Source organism: Dermacentor albipictus, chromosome 6 (assembly GCF_038994185.2).
Source record: "Dermacentor albipictus isolate Rhodes 1998 colony chromosome 6, USDA_Dalb.pri_finalv2, whole genome shotgun sequence".
Taxonomy (NCBI): Eukaryota; Metazoa; Arthropoda; class Arachnida; order Ixodida; family Ixodidae; genus Dermacentor; species Dermacentor albipictus.
In genome coordinates, this window is record NC_091826.1 from 67,207,007 (window position 1) to 67,227,441 (window position 20,435).

Sequence of the window (20,435 nt, forward strand, 5' to 3'; positions counted from 1 at the left end):
CTTGATCTCTTACCACTCAGAGAAAAGCCAGTAGTTGAAGACACCGTATCAAGTCAATGAAATCACTGAAGCAGGCTTTGGCCAAAAAGCCAGGTTACAAAGCTTTGTGACCTATCGCGTCAGAGGCAAGGAAATTTTACGTCATTCAACAGTGCATTCACTCCACTCCCGCCCACAGGAAACAGCATTCACCAAAGCACAACGTAGATTTCCAGCAAGTTTAATTTAACGATAAGTTTTTGTTCCACTGGCTGATACATGATGCTCACAAGCTAGCACACATACAATTCCGGCTTAGCTTCTATGGCAGCAATTAGTCAGCGAAATAAATAAGCCTATGCACTTCAAGACAATAAATTGACTAGAATCAATTTTACTGTTCTCAAAACTTCACACGGAGAAGGAATATATTACAATTATCACAGCTAGAGAGCTAAATATGCATATGCCAACTTAGCACCATATGCCAACTTAGCACCCAACCCGCAGCTGCTCCTCTCAACGCACGGTCGACGGTCCGGTGATTGCAATGGCGATGGCACTGACGGAAACGACGAGTTCGCATGAGTCAGCAATGCGCCCGTAAAGTTGGCTTCGCAGCGGCGCGGATCATTTGACGTCATTTTTCGCGCTCGGCCAATAGCGGTGCGAGCGGCGCCGGAAAGGGTATGCGCAACTCTGCTCCCTGCGGAAGCATATACAGGAACACTATGCGCCGCAAGTCGCCTCAGCGACAGAGCGCGAATACGAAACCATTGCCGCTTCCACATCGCTTCTGTGTGATCAGCTGCCGGAAATGCAACTGAGTTTACGCTTCCATACTGTGCTCTAATCTTACCGGATTGAATCACGCGTGTTGAAGACGTGTGCAGAAGTTGGCTGCAAGAATAGTGACTGAATTATTAAGGAACGAAGTGAATATGTGTAGCCAAGTTCGCGAACCGCTGCTGCAGCTGTCCTTACGTTTACGGACACTTCGAGATGTGCGGCTTTCCTCGAGGATGCAGAAATTTGCCCATCCGCCAGCGTTGCATCGCTACCCTGCAAAGAAAGGGCTTCATCTCCGGAACGTCTGCAAGAGTGAGTACCGCTCGGTAAACAATCACAAAGGGAGTAGCGCCGCTTCCTGTCATAGCAGGTTTCGCGCACAGCATCTTCACACATCTACCCCAACTGGAACGGAATCTTACACCGACTTTATCGTCAATGTGTCACTAAGTAAATGGGCGTACACCTGAATTTTTTCCCCGCTGCTTGTAGCTTTCCATTCACACGCAACATTGGCTTGCGGTCATCTCGTTGTGACAGAAATACGTCTTACTTCTGCATCACTGTCTTTTCCCACCATCCAGGTTATCATCATGGACGAGCCGACGTCGTGCATGGACCCGGACGGTCGCCGCGAGATGTGGGAGTTGCTGCTCAAGATTCGGCGCAGCTGCTCCATCTTCCTCACTACGCAGCACTTGGACGAAGCTGACGTGCTCGGAGACCGCATTGTCATCATGGCCAATGGAAAGATCAGGTACACGCCGCATGCTGTCACCAAAGAAAAAGAAAAACAAACGGAGAGGGGGAATAAACAACCGACCGCGAAAACCAGCCTAAGGACCAAGGTAAGCTATTAGCTAAAAAAAAAAGAAGAGAACCAACGCAGAACCGCGTGGCCCCTGTTCGGTAACGTAAAGCACGTTATACCTACGACTGCATTCTCGGGGCCACTGCAATCATTCGGTTCACCCATGGAATTACGTAATAAAACAACACTCGCTGCGCAAATATCCTCACTGAAACAAATATACGCCTCCAAGCTCATCGTGTCTTTGACTAGGGGAATATAGCTTTCTACAGAATTCCCATTCGTTTACATTGGCTGTCACCATACGTGGTTTTTGCACAATTTTCTGCAAGTCACTGGGACTTCCCGAAGGATCTGGGGACGAGCACTGCAGTTGAAGTGTGTAAACAACTGGCCCACTGTCCCATATCAGGTCAAGTAGAATCGTTGCCCTACGATGATATTCATCATGGTGCTTTGCGCGATCGGCAGACAGTGTTCAAGTTGGCGATAGGGGCAATGGCTCTCACAATACTGGCGTCTGCGCGTGTGTTTCAGAATCCCCAGTAATCAGTAGCGTTGAGTGCTTTAGTATCGGACCACAGTGTTATTGCTACAATACGCCGAGCTGATTACCTTGTTGGTATCCCAATTATCCCGTGATGGTGTTTCTGGCTCTCCGTGTGTCTTGGCGTGTGTGATTGTGCGGCGTATTTGGTAATAGCAGCGCAGGCCGACCTACCGACCGAGCAGAAATGGTAACAGCCTCCTGCAAAGAACGTCTCAGCCGTGGAACACAACTGGTCGCCGAGTTCAGAAATGCAGGCGTCCCTGCCTATGTGGCCGTATTGTTACTGCAGCACATACTCGGTGTCTTATCACCATATCGCACAAAACGCAGCTCGTGAGTCGTAACAGATTGCTAGAGGGGCGCTCCGACTGATTGCGTAATTATTTCGAAGAATCGCGTGTCTTTTGAGCACTCGCTGTAGCTCTAGATGCTTGATCCATTTCCTACCGAACCGGTAACGGTTATGATTCTTTATGAGTTCAGGTTCAGACGAGCTATAAGGGTACGGGCTTGGGTTCAGATTCGGTTATGGTTAAAATTCCGACTCGGATACTTTTATTGGCGCGGTTCGACCCTCCGATTTCTATAGCCTTTTGAAGAAAATGATTTTTGTTGTTCACCTTGGTGTCGGAAGTGACGTCAGGTTGCGCAAAATATCAACACATGGTATTTTTCTATACTTATAACAGAAACTGCCTTTGTAGAATAATTAACTAAGAAATTAAGGTTAGTTGGTATGCGCATTTGAGAATTGAGACATTTAGCTTGCGCCAAAAGAACGTGAAATAAGAACGAGAAGCACACAAGACCATGACGTCGCGTTCTTTCTGCTTGAGGCTCTTGTTTCGCGTTCTTTTGGCGCCATTTCTCTTCGTCGTCGAGTGAAATAGCTTTGCTGTATTGCTGCATCAAACAGAAATATAGCCATGAAACACATACCGCAAGAATGTGTATTTCGTTGTTTTTTGCAATGTTAACACAGGTGTGGTGGCTCGCCCACGTTCCTGAAGCAGCGTTTCGGTACCGGCTACCACATGAAGGTCCACAAGCTCCCTAGCTGCAACGTGAAGGCTGTTCAGGATCTGCTGCGCAATTACGCGCCGAAAGCTCGGCTGCAGAGCGACTCGGACAACGAGGCAGTTTTCATCCTGGGACAAATCATCCGCACCCGCAAGATCGTCGCCATGTTCATGGTATACTTTGCAAACCGTCGCGCCAGTCGTCGAGGCAGCTTGAACATGACCCTGTGATGCTTCGTTATGACGCCTCGCCGTGACGTCATGAATGTCCAAGTTGGCGGGGCGTCATGACGTCACGACACCTGATGTGACGTTATGAATGTGGACAGTTTCCACTTTGTTGATACTTTAACGATAAAGATGGACCACGCTGCATTGCAAACGAACCGGAGCCAACATAACAAATTTCAAAAACACCTTCCCGCGCTCAAATTGGTACATTATTGGCGAAGAAAACGTTTCGGAATTTTCGACGGCCACGATTACGCAATCGGCGCTCGATCACTGCAGAGCGAAATATGAGAAATGGAAGATCGCAGTTTGCGGTCTTTCTTAACAATTGCGGCTTTTCAAGATTGGAAACAGATTTTTTTATTTGTTTCCAAAAGTACATTAGGAGCCGAAAACTTACTGGTGCTCTTTATGGTACCTTTTATGCCATTTCACAGTGGTAATCGCGTCGACTTTGTTGCCGTTTGTCGAGCCGTTACCATTAAATCACTTGTGTTAAAACACCTATGGCAGATTCGGAACGGGTGACGACTCTACGGGCCAGCGTACCTTTGTAGCTCTTATCGGCACCTCCGGTTCTGCGGCTGAAACGGGAGCGTCGTCGACGGAGCACTAATGTAGGTGAAATGCCTTGGAAGACGCGTTACGCTTTTTTAGTATATATGTGAACGTGTTGTTGAAAACACATACATTGTATGAAATTAATTAGACAGTGTTGACGACAATTTCAGCGACATTAGAGCAGCACTTAGGGAAATGTTAGCGACTTCTTTGCGTCAGTTTAGCTACATGCTCACAAGAAAGTTACACAAGCTCGCAAGCTCACAAAAACAGGTACTAGCTCGGTGTCCCTAAAACTAAAATATTCCCTGCATAAAGCATGTTTGTGGTCAGTGCAACTTCATCGTGGCAGTCATTCCAAATCTGCCTTGTTGAAATACTTGTGTTCACAAAGCTCTTCAGTGTGTCAAATAATCCCTTTATTTCCTACGTGTACATTCGCACTGCTCAAGTGAAATAACTGTGCTGGATAGCTGTGGAATGCACACAGTAAAAACCATTTTGATGGACCCGCTTAATAATGAACGCAGGAACAGGGGCACGGGTACAGTATCGCAACAGCTTCGTTAAATGTGCGAGGTCTTTACAACTTTCTGATTGAGACGACTCAAAAGGAATTGATATTGAAACATTTCTAAGCATGTTTTTGCCAAGAATACACTCACCACAAAGTTTTCATCATAGAACAGGATGAATCTCCCTAGAGTGGCCATCTGCTTCAAGATATGGGTGCCGATCAAGGCCACAAGGACAGGCAATGGGTGGCGCGCATCGAACAGTGGTAGCGCCCTCATGTAGCTGGGGACCACGACTTCCCTAGCCGCGAGGATGCGGTACAGCCCGTAGGTAGCGATCCCTGGCGCGTGAAGAGCGATCTGCCTAGGGTGGCGCAACGACTTCTTGAGGATGTTCATGCCCACGGTGCATATGCGTATGTACAGGTCGAACAACCCCGCCCTGGTGTCGAAAGGTACATAGGCGTACGTCCGGTCCAGCATGTGCCACGTAAGAGTCATGTTCCGGGCGTTGACCACAACACCAGCCATAGCGTCTGCCATATAGTTCTCGAGAGCTTCACCGTATATAGCGATGAAGTCGTTTATGGGTCGCTTGGCGAGGTGCAGCATTTTCGACGTGTAAACCGTGTCAACCGAACCTTCTTGTTCAAGCTTCCAGTTGGCCAGCGGCAGGGTCTCCTCGAGCGTCAGCATGTACTTGTGGTGCCAGTAGCTTCGCTCATAGGCTGCGAGGCCCATGTCCTCCAGCATGCTGGTGGTGAGGTAACGCGAGGCGTATGGCGACAGCAACCACACCGCGTACGCACCGAGGAAGAGCTTGAAGTTCTCGGTGAAATTGTCGTGGCTGAAGTGAATTGCGTTGAGCTGAGCGAATAGCTTGGGCTGCAAGTTCACAATTTTGTCTTCGGGCCAGAACTGCGAATCATCCGCAAGATGACCGTTGAGAGCTCGGCGAAGCTCGGGGTCACCGAGGTCAAGAAACGCCGGAACGGCATGCGGGTCCCACAAGCGGAACACCAGTTGGGCGATATCAGTGTGCGCCACCGTTACGGCCTCGATCATCCGCGAGTACGATTGCCCGGTGCCGCCCAGGATTTCAGCGCAGCGTCTGAGATAATCGTGGTGTTTGGCATAATCTCTGAGCCGCTCGAAGTTCCCGATCCAGTCGGTGCACCGTTCGTCTAAGGTCGTGTAAATGGTGTTCTGGTTCCGGCGCGATGGATGACGACCCACGAAAAAGGCCCAGAATATGTGTATGCCGAAGTGTAACGACGACTTGACGAGCGTGCCGAGGAGGTCGGGTCTCGAGGCTGGGGACTTGTGCGGCCAGGGAAGCCCCACCTCTTGCAAGAATTTCGCAATAGTCCACGAGCTCTGCCTGCCGCCCTGCGGTCCCGAGCAAAACAAACTCAAATCGCACCTTTTGCCTTTTGTGTAGCCTACGTACACGCCATTTCTTTTTATGGTTCTACTATATATCTTTGGAAAATTATCTGTGAAATACACGCTTCAGATGTCGCAGTGTAGAAGTGGCTAAAGATGCTATTGGATAATTACCCTATGAATAATTTCCTTAAAACACATGCTCAAGTCACGAAATCGAAGGGAAGAGTGTAGTGAAGATATACTTGTTTAAGGAGGAGTGGATACAGAAAGATCAATAACAACACCAACAAAATTGGCAGAACCCATCTCACGATGACTGTCAACAGTAACACATTTAGCATTTAATAAATATAGCCACACAAGGTACTACCACCGTCGCAACGAATTTACATGGTGTTCCAAATTAAGCTTTATGGTGTTCTTAAAATTAGGCACTGGGAGGCACGCGAAGACCACCTGCGAAAATAAGTTATGTGGCCAGGAGGAAAAAAGTGAGATTATAATCATCCCTGTGAGCAGCCAAATAACCTAATATTGAATAACCTATTTCTTGCTGACTGCAGAATGTCGGTATGTTTGTACCGAAAAGTTAGAGGCAATCGTGTTTCTACACCGTATCAGTTGGAAGAATTCTTCTAGCGTGTCTGTGCTCCGATATATCCGACTTCATATGTTATTTGTCGTTCGCATCATTACGCATGCAAGTGAGCATCAGCCCAAAACTCTTCCCTGATGTGACGCGTCTGTTGCGTGCGGCGTTTATTCTGACAACAGGACAGAGGCACAGGCAAATATGATAACTGTTCACCTTCCCCTCTGAAACAGGAGTCCCGCTGATGTACATGCCTCATATATAACTCGTTTCGATGGTGGAAAAACGTGGCGTCGCTATACTGATTCAATGCCAACGCTTTAGCGTTGACAGTGATCTTGAGATGGGTTGTGCCGCAAGTTTTTTTCTTATTTTATGACAGTAACCTCTTTCATAGTTATTGTTGTTTGTCGCGCGTATTAAATGGGCGCTGTCATCACCGATAATGTTTTGGGGCCCAGTGATTGCATTGAACCCTGTTTTTCATAGCTCCGCAAAGTCATTGCTCCTCTTCCGGAAGATTTGCCTGAAATAAATTTGTTTCATCTGTTTCGGCTCGGCCCGTTTCTCCTCTCAAAATTGATGGCTGAGGAACCTCCTCGAGGTGAACTGTTTCTTTGAAACCCTGTCTTTTAGCCCCCCATCAACTTCACTGAGCAGGTCAGAGAAAAGACGGGGAATGCGGGAGATGGCAATTCAAGACGATGAGCAAAACGTGAAGCAGGTGAATGCAGGAGCCAATGTTTCGACAAGTGGACTTGTCTTCTTCAAGGCGACATTTGCTTCTCTCGCCACAGTATATATAGGTGGGGCTCTTCTAAAGGGGAGGGGGTGTGAGGCGGGAGGGCGCGGAAACAAGGGAAAGTGTGTTAGCGTGTCGAATTAGTAAAGGAATGCTGTGTAGAAAGTCAAAGCCAGGACCCACCTCCCCTCACCCCAGTCTGTCAACACACGCGCGTTAGCCGGCGTGTCAAGGGCGTCTGACACGCCGGCTGGAAAAAAAGGGAAGAAAAAGGAAAAGGGGGGAGGGATACGCCAAGAAATCAAACCAAGTGTTGTTGCCTATAGCTTGAGGTTTAGCATAGCGAATAGATTCTGTTATGATTTTGTTATAAAAAATATTTTGTTATAAAAAATATTCTAATGCACTCCCAAACATAAACAACATCCTAAGAAAATACCACCCAATATTATCAAGTAACGAGCGTCTGCGAAAAGCGTTCCCGGATGTACCCAGGGTTACCTATCGCCGAAACAAGAACTTTAAAGACATGTTAGTGCACGCAAAAGTCAGTCAGCAGAATTTCCCCGTAATAAAACATGTCACCCTAGGTGGAAAACCTGCAGGCACCTTCAAAGTGACTCTAAAATTAAAAGCACCGCAAATAATTATACACATGAAGTCAAATCTAGCTTCACTTGCACAAGTTCGGATGTGAATTATATTGCCACCTGGTGTTTTGAGCCAGCGAACATTCAGCATTGCGTGCCCAGCAAAACGGCGAAGAAGACGACAAAGTCGAAGATCCCGCGCCAGCTGGAGAACCATCGCTCAGTGCTTGGCATTTTTCATCTCTGGCTGATCCTACTGTCACTTATTCTTGTGTTAGAGCGTGACAAACTGGTGGAGGTGCGGGGTGATTTAATCTATGCACCACACCCCTCCGAGCAGTAGGAGCTCCAGCCCTGTACCGGTGGTTACGCCTGTACACCGCGCCAGCAGAAGGATCCGTGGACAAGCCCCTGAGTTTGGACTCCTCCCAGAGAAAATGGCAGCTCCGACCACGCCAACAGGTATGGAAGGCCCAACGCCGATTCATTGTACGCTGCTGAATCCGCGAACGCCAAATCCCTTCCACGGCGCCATACATGAGGATGTTGAAGACTGGCTGGTCCACTATGAACGTGTTGCCGCGTTCAACAAGTGGGATGACGCAGAGAAACTGAAAAACGTATATTTCAGCCTTAACGATGGTGCACGTGTTTGGTACGAGAACCGTGCAGATGCCCTAAATTCATGGGAAGAATTCAAACGCCGGTTTCTTGAGACGTACGTGAGCCCTGATCGCCGGGAGCGAGCTGAGCGTGATCTTCAGTCCCGTATACAAATGCCGAACGAAGGTGTCGCAATGTATGTCGAGGACATGACGCGTCTCTTTCGCCGAGCCGACCCCAGCATGTCGGAAGAAAAGAAGGTGCGGTACCTGATGCGCGGCGTGAAAGAGCAGCTGTTCGGCGGTCTCGTGCGCAGTCCTCCCAAAACAGTGTCAGAATTTCTTTCCGAGGCCGTCACCATTGAACAGACGCTTCGGCAGCGGGCACCATCCTACGAACGCCAAGTGAACGCTGCCTCACCTACGGACTTCTACGGAGCTCTCGGGGGCCACGTCGATTTCTTTCGAGAGCTCATTCGTTCCGTCATCCGCGAAGAACTCCAGAAGCTGTCGGTACCCTCACAGCCGACGCTCAACTCCTTGTCCAGCGTTCTCCGTGACGAAGTCCAGCAAGCGCTAAGAGAACCACCCTTCAACACCGAAGCTCGACCACTAAGCACTGACAGCTCCCGCATGTCGTATGCGCAAGCTTTGAGGCAACCTGCCCCACCTCCCTCCCCACTTCGCACCGCGTGCCCGGCCATGCTACAGCCCGTCCAAGCGGCCTCGTATTACCAGGACCACCGACAGGCCCCAAGGAAATCAGACGTGTGGCGGGCACCTGATCGCCGTCCCCTTTGCTTTCACTGTTGCGAAGCTGGGCACGTCTACCGACAGTGCTCCTATCGAGAGCTCGGACTACGCGGATTTTCAGCAAACTCGCCGCGACCTAGGTTCGGCCAGCGTCCTCCTGAAATTGAACAATACGTTGCCCAACAGTGCGGATCCCCATCAACTCGACACCAGTCACGCTCCCCTTCGCCGCGGCGGTTTTCTCCGACTCGCCGTACGTATTCGAGTGTGGTGCGGGGTCGGTCGCCCAGCCCGCGCCGGGAAAACTAACCACAGCGACCTTCGGGGGCGAGGCCGCTCAGTCTGGACGTGCTCAAGGACCCCTACTGACGCGTACGCGGACCGACGATACATCGACGACGACGGTACCTGCTGATTACAGAAAAAGAATTTCCTTGGACATTCCTGTACTCCTCGACGGTCGCGAATTGACTGCTTTAGTGGACACTGGAGCGGATTATTCTATAATCAGCGAAAAACTGGCCACCCTTCTGAAGAAAGTGACAACGCCTTGGAATCAAGCGCCAGTTCGTACAGCTGGCGGGCACATCGTCACCCCACTCGGCATGTGCACGGCAAGAATACAGATTCGCGGCTCTACGTTTGTTGCCAGCTTAAGCATTCTCCCTCAGTGTTCTCGAGACCTGATCATCGGCATGGACTTTCTCCGGGAGCACGGAGCTATCATCGACATTCGCCAACGCCTCGTCACTTTCTCGACAAAGAGCGCGGCAGCGACGACCAACACCATCCACCCTCGAGCACCTCTTCGTGTCGTCGACGACGCTGTCCTGTTACCACCACGTGCAAGTGTCGTGGTTCAGGTGGCATGTGACAGACTCTTACACGGTGAAGCGGTCGCAGAAAGCAATCGCTCTCTGCTGCTTTCTCAAGGTGTTTGCGTAGCAAGAAGCCTTATTGATCTCCATGATGGCCACTGTGAGGTTCTTGTCACGAACTTCAGCTACGAACACCGGCACCTTTTCCCCGGTACTGTCATCGCCTACGCCGACCCGATCGCTGACGTCACGGAGTGTTTTGTTTCCGAGGCAATCGACAATGCTGAACCATCTATACGCAACGTCGACATTAGTCCTACGCTTCCTGAAGAGAACAAACAACACCTCCTTGAGCTGTTGCTCCAGTTCCACTCTTGCTTTGCACGGTCGTCGAAGATACGTCAAACGTCGATTACGAAACACCGTATCATCACCTATGACGACGTGTCCCCCATACGGCAACTGCCTTATCGTGTTTCCCCGACCGAACGACATGCCATTCAAACGCAGGTGAAGGAAATGCTTCAAGACGGCGCAATACAGCCTTCATGCAGTCCCTGGTCATCGCCAGTCGTTCTCGTTAAAAAGAAAGATGGCACGCTTCGGTTTTGTGTTGACTACCGGAAGCTAAACAACGTCACAAAGAAAGACGTGTACCCGTTGCCTCGTGTCGACGATTCTCTGGATAGATTGAGGCGCGCGAAGTATTTCTCCTCTATCGATCTGAAAAGTGGCTACTGGCAAATTGAAGTAGATGAGCGGGACCGTGAGAAAACTGCGTTTGTGACTCCGGACGGCCTTTACGAATTTAGAGTACTCCCTTTCCGCCTCTGTTCCGCGCCAGCCACATTCCAGCGAATGATGGATACAGTTCTCGCTGACCTCAAATGGAAAAGCTGCCTCGTCTATCTCGATGATGTCGTTATCTTTTCGGAGACTTTTGACGAGCACCTTCGACGGCTTCGGAATGTACTCGAAGCCATTCGATCGGCTGACCTTACACTCAAGCCAGAGAAATGCCATTTCGGTTACGAGGAACTGAAGTTCCTTGGTCACGTCGTGAGCGCGGCAGGTGTTCGGCCCGATCCCGAGAAGACTGATGCCGTAGCTGCTTTCCCCACTCCAACCGACAAGAAAAGTGTCCGACGGTTTTTGGGCTTGTATGCCTACTATCGGCGCTTCATTGAAAATTTTTCGAAGCTTGCAGAGCCCCTATTTCGCCTTACACGTGACGACGTACCATTCCTCTGGACTGATGAACAACAGACTGCCTTTGCGGAGCTACAACGTCGGTTGTCTTCTCCTCCCGTGCTCGGTCATTTTGATGAGGATGCTGACACAGAAGTACGCACTGACGCCAGCAATATCGGTCTCGGAGCTATCCTGGTGCAACGACAAGACGGAACTGAACGAGTTATCGCCTACGCGAGCCGCACTCTGTCACGGGCAGAGTCAAATTATTCCACCACAGAGAAGGAGTGCCTTGCGGTTATTTGGGCTACTACAAAGTTTAGGCCGTATCTCTACGGGCGGCCATTTAAAGTGGTGACCGATCATCACGCTTTGTGCTGGTTGACCAACCTCCGAGACCCTTCTGGACGATTGGCACGTTGGAGTCTGCGACTCCAGGAGTTTGACATCACCATCGTATACAAGTCTGGTAGGAACCATGAAGATGCTGACACGCTATCACGAGCACCTGTTGCATCTCAGAATCCGGACGAGGAAGACGACAGCGCCTTCCTGGGAGCCCTCAGCAGGCCGGACCTACTCGCTACACAACGATCGGACGCTGAGTTAAGGCCCATCATTGAGCACTTAGAAGGCGGCATCGCACCCATTCCTCGCCCACTTTCGCGACGGTTGTCGTCATTTTGCCTTCGAGAAGGCATCCTATACAAAAGAAACACAGGTGCCGGCGACAAGCCACATCTTCTAGTAGTGCCTCAAGCCCTTCGCGACGACATCCTATTAGCCTGCCACGACGAGCCGACATCTGGTAACTTGGGTTACTCAAGGACTCTGGACAGGGTACGGCAAATGTACTACTGGCCTGGCCTGACTGCTTGCGTCAAACGCTACGTGAAAGGATGCCGTGAATGCCAGCGCCGAAAGTCACCACCCTTCAAGCCTGCAGGCCTTCTACGACCCATCGACCCTCCGCGTACGCCGTTTGATCAAGTTGGAATGGACCTTCTTGGACCATTTCCCTTGTCTTCCTCCGGCAATAAGTGGATCATTGTCGCAACTGATTACTTGACGCGTTACGCTGAGACGAAGGCACTACCACGCGGGACAGCATCGGAAGTTGCCCAGTTCTTTATGCACCACATTGTGCTTCGGCATGGCGCACCATCATTCATCATCACTGACCGAGGGACGGCATTTACGGCGAAGCTTCTGGACGACATCTTGAAGTTGAGTTACACGACTCATCGAAAGACCACTGCATACCACCCTCAGACTAACGGCTTGACAGAAAGACTAAACAAAACACTGGCAGACATGCTCTCTATGTACGTCGATGTGCAGCTCAAAACGTGGGACGAAATCCTGTCGTACGTAACGTTTGCGTACAACACTGCCACACAGGAAAGTACACGATTTACGCCGTTTCACCTCGTTTATGGTCGAGAAGTTCAAACTATGCTAGACGCCATGATTCCGTATGAAGACATTGATCAGCTCGACCAGTTAGCTCCTGGCGTCGAGGAGTACGTTCAGCGTGCCGAGGAAGCACGTCAACTGGCCCGTGTCAACATAAGGCAGCAGCAGTGTACAGATGCCATAAGGTACAATCTTCACCATCGACAAGTTACCTATGAGCCTGGTGACCAAGTTTGGGTTTGGACCCCCATTAGACGGCGAGGCCTCAGCGAGAAACTCCTGAGCAAGTACTTTGGACCATACACAGTACTAAGGCGTGTAAGCGACGTGAACTATGAAGTGATTCCAGACGGAGACCTACCATCGCCCAAGCGCCGTTTACCACGCGCAGAGACTGTACATGTCGTCCGTCTCAAGCCATATTTTGCACGGTGATGTTAAGTTTACGGGTGAAACAAACTCTTGTTTTTTGCTGTCGTCGCGTCGTCCTCCAAAGAACTGCGAAGTGATTTTTCTTTTCTTTTTTTTGCTCCGCCGACAAAACCCATTTTTTTCCCCTCGTATGCATGCCCGTATGTGTGCTAGCGCGTTTCCCCCCTTTTTTTATGTCCTACCTAATGCGCGTACCTTTCGTGTACGTCTTGTGTTTGAGCATCGAGTCGATGCTTCATAGGGAGGGGGAATAATGCCACCTGGTGTTTTGAGCCAGCGAACATTCAGCATTGCGTGCCCAGCAAAACGGCGAAGACGACAAAGTCGAAGATCCCGCGCCAGCTGGAGAACCATCGCTCAGTGCTTGGCATTTTTCATCTCTGGCTGATCCTACTGTCACTTATTCTTGTGTTAGAGCGTGACAATATGCTTGAATGTTCCGTCTGTATGAAACAATATATCGGTGAAACAGGACAATCAATGAACGTCAGAGTAAACGGACATCGCGCGGACACAGCTAAAACGCTTCCCAAAGCCGTCGCCGGGCATTTCAACCAACCAGGTCATAACATTGATGAACTTAAACTCTACATCTTACAGTCAAATGTGCCTTCTGAACTAGAAAGAAAATACAGAGAATCATGCCTTATCCATAAGTTCAAAACATTGCAACCAACAGGCATAAACGTTTCAAAGGGAGCTTTAGAATCTATTCGCTATGCTAAACCTCAAGCTATAGGCAACAACACTTAGTTTGATTTCTTGGCGTATCCCTGCCCCCTTTTCCTTTTTCTTCCCTTTTTTTTCCAGCCGGCGTGTCAGACGCCCTTGACACGGCGGCTAACGCGCGTGTGTTGACAGACTGGGGTGAGGGGAGGGGGGTCCTGGCTTTGACTTTGTACACAGCGTTCCTTTACTAATTCGACACGCTAACACACTTTCCCTCGTTTCCGCGCCCTCCCGCCTCACACCCCCTCCTCTTTAGAAGAACCCCACCTATATATACTGTGGCGAGGAAAGCATATGTCGCCTTGAAGAAGACAAGTCCACTTGTCGAAACTTTGGCTCCTGCATTCACCTTGTTCACGTTTTGCTCATCGTCCTGAGCAGGTCAGAATTTCTTACGAGCACGAGCTACTGAGAAGTTGAGTTGTTCTACAGGACTTTGTAAATCATAGTAATGGACACGCACTCTACCACAAGGACGATGCTGGTAGAAGCGTTCGAAATAAGAGTCAATACATACATAACGAAATCGAGAGGTCAGAGACAGAAAATACTATCCTTATTTTCCTCCCTCACTTATTAGCTAATGGTGTAGTTAGTAATTTTACAAGCATGGAGAAATATAGTGGTGCCATGGTTGGCTACCGAAAGACGAACAACAATGCAGTTGTACTGAAAAGCGATAACACGAAATTTGCCAATGAATAAAGATGGATAGGTGGGTTAGTTGGTAATGCATTAGTATAAAAACTCAGTGCTATGAACACAGGACGTAGAGAAGCGACACACACCACACGCGCATGGTGTGTGTTGCTTCTGCAGGCAACGGCATGAAAACGACAGCGACGCTCTCTCGCTTACCCGGCTGAAACACTTAAGCAGCAGCGCCGTTGCCTTGTCTCGTGCCCTGTGCGAATACTTGGGGATGGAACGCAATAGGAGGCGCTTGACCACGTGACTTTCGAAAATGGCTTTGTACTTGCGCAGCGGTGGGCTTCGACGTCGCGAATTGGCGTCCCAGTTGCTGCAGACGTGCCTGCGCAAGTGGATAGCGGCAATATTGTGTGTGAAGATATTTTTGCTCAACTGAATTTGGTTCGACTGAACAATCTCGTTCAACTGAATGACTTAAGATACACAGCACGCATTACAGGACAAGGATGACATGCATGCGTTGCATGCGTGCGTGACACGACGTGAACGCGATGGCATGTCATGACGTAACAGGAGCGACATGCCATGACATGTCGTTCCAAGTTATGTGTACCATTACGTGAGTTGAATGGCATGGTTGACGTGACGTGCCCCATATGACGAATGGCAGGACTTGTCAAGGATGACATGAGATGCCTTGTTTCTGTCGTCATATGGAGGCTGGAGTAAACCGCAATGGCTTATCTTTACAAGCATGACTGCCCCCCCCCCCCCCCCTATTAGCTAAGTGACTAATCCCGACTGTTGCTAGATAGCCAGCTCCCTGCAAAACGGCTCCATTACCATCGATTCCCGCTTATATTGCGCATTATAATAGCAAACAGCGCGTTAGTACTGTTATCCGCACATGCTGAATGGGCAGCAGCAAGCAATTATACGCTATAAGACATAGACGTATCATGACCACAATTTCGTGTTTCTTGCATTAGTGGTATTAAGCGAAAATATGAAAGCGGGAATAAATTATCAGGGATTGCCCTCCTTTTGATACTGAACTTCCTTTCCCGGCCACACGTTGCTGTCACGTGTGGAGCCGATGTAGCCCTTTGAAGCCGATATAGCCGCGATGACAGCCAAACACACTGTGGGCGAACTCGACGAAGCAGGTGCACCAGCCAATCACGCTTGCTCATTTCCGTGTCATCATGGCGGAAGGGATGATATCGCACTAATGATGTCCCTGAGGAACTATATCAATGGGCGTGGAGGTACAGAGCGAGAACTGTAGCGTGGTTGAGTTGGCGAACCTTGCATCTAATGTATAAATGTCCACCGCGTATGCGCTGCGCTCTTGGGCACCGTGTGTAGAGTAGGGTATAAGGTAGATTCTGCAAACATGTTTCGCCAAAGGTCTGGTTAGACTTGCACGGGATGGCGGACGTCACCCTAGCGGTATAAATAAAGCGGGCGAGCAGGTGCCTTGTAGTTTCCGTGTCATCCTCTCTTCTTCAGCACATTCTAGCTCTTTGCAACTCTATGCCGCGGCTCAATGTTGCCTTGAGCGTTGCTGGTAAGCTTGATACTCTGGAAAAGCCTACTCCCAGTGATTCGCATTTCACTAATGTGGACGCCGACGTCGTGCACTAAAGGTCACAGTAAGGAAACGACACTACAGCCTCGTAAACGGTGACGATGGACGAGAACAGAACAGAGTTCTGTGCACTCTGTGTCAAAAAACTTTAACCCGCTGTGAACGGCAGCCGAGCGACGGCGCTCAGCTATCGTGGCGCTGAGGGTAAAGAGGGTGAGGGAAGCTTGTCTCTCTCTGTCAAGTATCCTTTGATAACAGGGCTCGTGAAAAACGAATGAGTCGCTCGTTCTGCCAGCTGCGAGGTCGTCTTGCGGCCGCCGTGGTGCAGCGCTTCGTGAGAATAAATGCGCTCGCCTGGGCAAAACTGTCCGGCTTCAATGCAGCGCCTTATACAATAAAAATAGGAATTTCCTATTACCTACATATTCACATACATATGTTATCCTACATATTTGTAGGCAAGGGCCTTCGCATTATGCTTTTACATACACATTTTCAATGCATTTTTGAGTGCGATGAAAACGAAAGATAAAATATAAACTGACATCTCTCAGTACCGTTTAGCGCTGTTCCAGGTTTTATTTTATATGCGGGCAGTTGTCTCATCTTTCGTTTAGAAAAGACGGGACGCAGTAATTTCGACTACAAGGGCTCTCTTCGGAAAGGCCCTGCAGGTAACCGCCATTACAATATTTGAAAAACGCTGACCGCACTTCTCCACTAAGGAACTACCACATGATTGCGTATGGCGTTGATGTTTTTTAAATGAACCGACAGTGAGATTATGAAAACTTTTTGGGGCTAGAAGACGTTCGTCCTGCTTGAGTAGCCCATTGAGTTCGACCAATTCTCACGGCATTTAGAAAAGTTCACATTACCTCGCCTTTTTGATATCTTCGTGCACCTAAAAGAAACTCGTCCGATAGCGGTCTCTCATGGATCTTTGCAATAGAAGAGGCAAGTTGCTGTCGCTCTTGCGCGAAGGCTAGACACACACAAAATATATGTTCTAGTATTTCTGGCACCTCACAGCATTCACAGTTTGGGCTAGTATCACTGGCACCTATCATATGTCTATAACGGTTGGTGAATGCGACACCGAGGTGAATCCGGTGCACCATGCTCGTGTGGCTTCTTGTGAGCTTGTGAGGCATACAAAATTTCATTTCTTGGTCCCATTTGTGTAATGGCTTGTGTCGTCGATCTGGTTGGGTCCAGTGTTATCAGTGTTATCACAAGCATTATCTAAAGCTGTTTTCGCTTCAGCGTCTGCGTATTCGTTAACAAGAGTGTGGTAACAAGAGCCGCTATAGCTTTTCTCCAAGCCACTGGGCTGGACGCACGGCTTTAGAGAGGCCACAACTCTGTGAATTTGTATATACGCATCTCTTCCTTATACCATCATCATTCATCAGGAATTTCCCTCCCAATTCCTTTTATCCAGTGTAGCGTAGCAAGCCAGAGAAGTTATAGCTCAGGCCGGCTTCTCTGCCTTTCTGTAAATTAATTTCTCTCTCTCTCCCTCTTACACACTGCCTAATAATCGCTAGGGCCCACTTTCAAGCACACGTGAGGCCAGTGTAAGTTCATCGCGTTTGCATTGGGCATCCTGCGTTTGAATCGCGTAAAGTGCAACACGGCCACTAGATAATAGGATTCTCGCCCAGTGAAGGCGTCACACCGGCGGTGCTGTCACTGTCGTGGGTTTACTGGAAGTATTTTCATATCGATTACTGAGGCATCGTTCGTCTCTACGAGAAAGGGCTTCACAGGTAGTTTAACAAAATGGGTTATAAGTAGCGCGCTTTCTACCAGGGACGTTGGCTAGCTTAGAAACACGTCGGAAAGCTGCAATTGTTCAGGGCAACCACAGACCAAATCACATTCTGTTCCTGGAAGGCATGCTGCCCCCTGCGATTTCGTCTAGAGATGCAGGTGAAACCTTTCAAGCTTATGCTTCCTTGATTAATTTGCTACTTGTGGCATTCATGCTGACAAATACGAGATGTCATTGTGGCACATCATTAAATATAGTATTCAACTGCTAAATGAGATCTTAGCTACGATCCTCGCAATGTGCCCGTGTTCATGCGTGCGGAGGACTATTGATAGCGCTGTACCTTTAATTTAATCCCGAAAAACATTAACTTATGATTACGACACTCGGAATTGCGAAATTTGACCATACCGCGTTTGACAGAAGTCGCCAGAGACCCCCGCCCGCTCATCGAGCATGCGCTGCAAACAGCATGCTAGCCGGTCGGGTGGCTTCCGCTTCGCCACCATCGCATTCGCGTCCCACTCGCCGTACTTTTTCACGAGCGCTGTTATCAAACGACGCTTGCGAGTAAAAGAGGCACGCTTCCCTCGCCCTCTCTATCCTCGGCGCAAGAAAGCCGCGGCGCGCAACTACGCTCCGGCCGTTCACAGTGGGTTCAAGTTTTTAGACCAACACTGTACGTTTCAGGACGTGACGTAAGCATCGGGCATACACGTGTGGAAAGTTGCCTTAGTAGCTATTCAGTGCGCGCTCAGTTGGGTCTGAAGGATCACAGATACCAAGATGAGGTTTGCGAAGCGAAGATTTCTATTCTTCGTCCATGATTCTTGCCTTGTCCCAACTGATTCCACGGTTAATCGATCCTTCTTGTTGGGCTAGTGCGTTTGACGTATCTTTCTTACGCTCGAATCTTAGGCTCCCATGTACCGACTGACCTAAAAAAAATAGAGCGCTTTAATTCCCGTTACGTACGGCGATAAAGGCATACAGCCGCGCCACCCCAACTCACCGGTAGAAGTCGTCGCACGGGTGCACGCTGTGGTCGCGCGAGCGTCGCAGGTCTTCGTCCAGCGTGAAGTGGTCCCGCCGCCACGGGTCGAGCCGCGTCAGGAGCAGCGCCGGCGTGGCTAGCAGCGTGGTCGTCGCGACGAGGACGGCGAGCAGCATGAAGCAAGAGTAGCGCGCGCAGGACGCCTCGCAGGACGTGTCCTTGGGGGCAGGACTGCGCCGTCGGAGCGATAGCGGCGGCTGGACGGGCGCAGGACGTCGCCGAGGACACGGCGGCAGCTGCACGGGTCTCTGGCCGCGTCGCATGCCGTCGTCTTTGAATCGAACGACGACTGCGATAACTCTGCTCGAGGTGGTCCCGCGGTTGAGGTCGCCGGTGTGGAAGTCCACGCGTTCGGAGGGTTTGAATCGCAGGAACCGAGAGGAGGCTTCCGAAGAGACCGCTACGGCCAGGTGCCTTCTTCTTCTTCTTGTTCTTCTTCTACTCGTGCACTCTTTCACGTGCGCCCGTGGGGCACCCGCCCAAGAGGCCCAAATTTTATTTTGGTTTGTTTTAGCTTGGTGACTGGTCGTTGTGGCTCCAACCGCCACGGGGGTTTGATCATAAATTGTGTGGTAGCAGAGAAAGAAAGAAGACAATTTGAATTTGGAAAATAAACAAAGTATAATAAATGGATGATAATCGTTGGTATTATGTATTTCCCGGATATATTAAAGAAGAGGGGCTGGACATACTGTTGGTATCCATGGCGAGAAAGAGAAGACGCTGAGGGAATTAACTTGAAGCAGAGAAAAAAAAATACTGCGGACATTTTTTTTTTGTTTTACAGTTGCTGGAGGGTGACGTGTTTCAAAAAGATCTTTCAGCCTGCTTGTGCTTGCTCTGTATAGCTTATAAGGCTCGGTGCCTGAAGGCGCAATAGTTAGCGAAGGCGTCTTTTTCCCATTGCCTTAATATTTTAAACCTACTAGGTATTTAACATTTCAACGGCGTAGTTTCCCCAGCATATATGCCGCGAGCTCACACACAAGCGGAAACTATGATTTTGTAAACATATATTAGTGGCGATGCCGCCCTTTTACGCGATGGAGTTTTTTTTTTCCTTGGACTATTGCTGTCGTAATGTCGGCGCTCGTAGCAAGATTTATCTACTCAAAAACCCTCCCAGGAGGGACATAACTTTTGTCTGGGTTACGGCCCATGAAGAAGTCCCAAACAACGAAGCCGCTCACGAGCTCGCCCGAGCACTATACCACCGGGCAACTCTAGAGCAGTCAGTTTCAAGGATCAAAGATAGCATCATCACGTACAGGGGAATCGCAGATCATTGCAAAGCCGAAAAAAGAATCTTTCCGCCTCCGCATCGGTCTCTCTCTCTGGAGGATGCTCGCATTTGGCGGTGCCTCCAGGGAAACAATTACACATCTTAACACAGGCGAGAGAATATAATGACGCCCTCTGCAAAATTTGTAGACAAAAAGGTACGCTAGAACATATAATATGGGAGTGTGCTGGCTCCCCAGGGGCCAAGGAAAACATTGACAGTAGGGAAGCTCGGGAGGCCTTGCTCCAGAGCGAGGCTGAAGACGACCAGCGTCGAGCAATCCGCCTGGCCGTTGAGGCCGTGAAGACTCACCGTCCTCAACGCGCGGAGACTGCTTCGCTCTCGCCCCCCCCCTCCCTCCCCTACCTACG

At 49.6% G+C, this 20,435-nt stretch overlaps 2 protein-coding genes across 2 annotated transcripts in view; one reads left to right on the forward strand and one right to left on the reverse strand.

Annotated features, from left to right (window-relative positions):
• The window catches only part of LOC139047030 (phospholipid-transporting ATPase ABCA3-like), a 177,823-nt gene that overhangs the window by 154,204 nt on the left and 3,184 nt on the right, over positions 1-20,435 (forward strand). The window contains exons 13-14 of the mRNA XM_070520976.1: positions 1,353-1,525; positions 3,112-3,322. Of these exons, the coding sequence (XP_070377077.1) occupies positions 1,353-1,525; positions 3,112-3,322 (384 nt within the window). The remainder of the gene's footprint in view (positions 1-1,352; positions 1,526-3,111; positions 3,323-20,435) is intronic.
• Positions 3,388-19,357, reverse strand: LOC139061141 (uncharacterized). The gene is made up of 3 exons (XM_070540761.1): positions 18,741-19,357; positions 14,568-14,742; positions 3,388-5,844 (listed from the first exon to the last, which is right to left on the reverse strand). Exons 1-3 carry the CDS (start codon positions 19,043-19,045, stop codon positions 4,507-4,509), a joined length of 1,818 nt encoding a protein of 605 aa, XP_070396862.1. The 5' UTR covers positions 19,046-19,357; the 3' UTR covers positions 3,388-4,506.

Coding starts and splice junctions, on each gene's coding strand:
- LOC139061141 (XM_070540761.1), bottom strand. CDS start 19,045: ATGCGACGCGGCCAGAGACCCGTGCAGCTGCCGCCGTGTCCTCGGCGA. Junction 14,743..18,740: donor CCGTGCGACGACTTCTACCG/GTGAGTTGGGGT, acceptor CCACTTGCGCAG/GCACGTCTGCAGCAACTGGG. Junction 5,845..14,567: donor TGCTTAAGTGTTTCAGCCGG/GTAAGCGAGAGA, acceptor TCGGGACCGCAG/GGCGGCAGGCAGAGCTCGTG.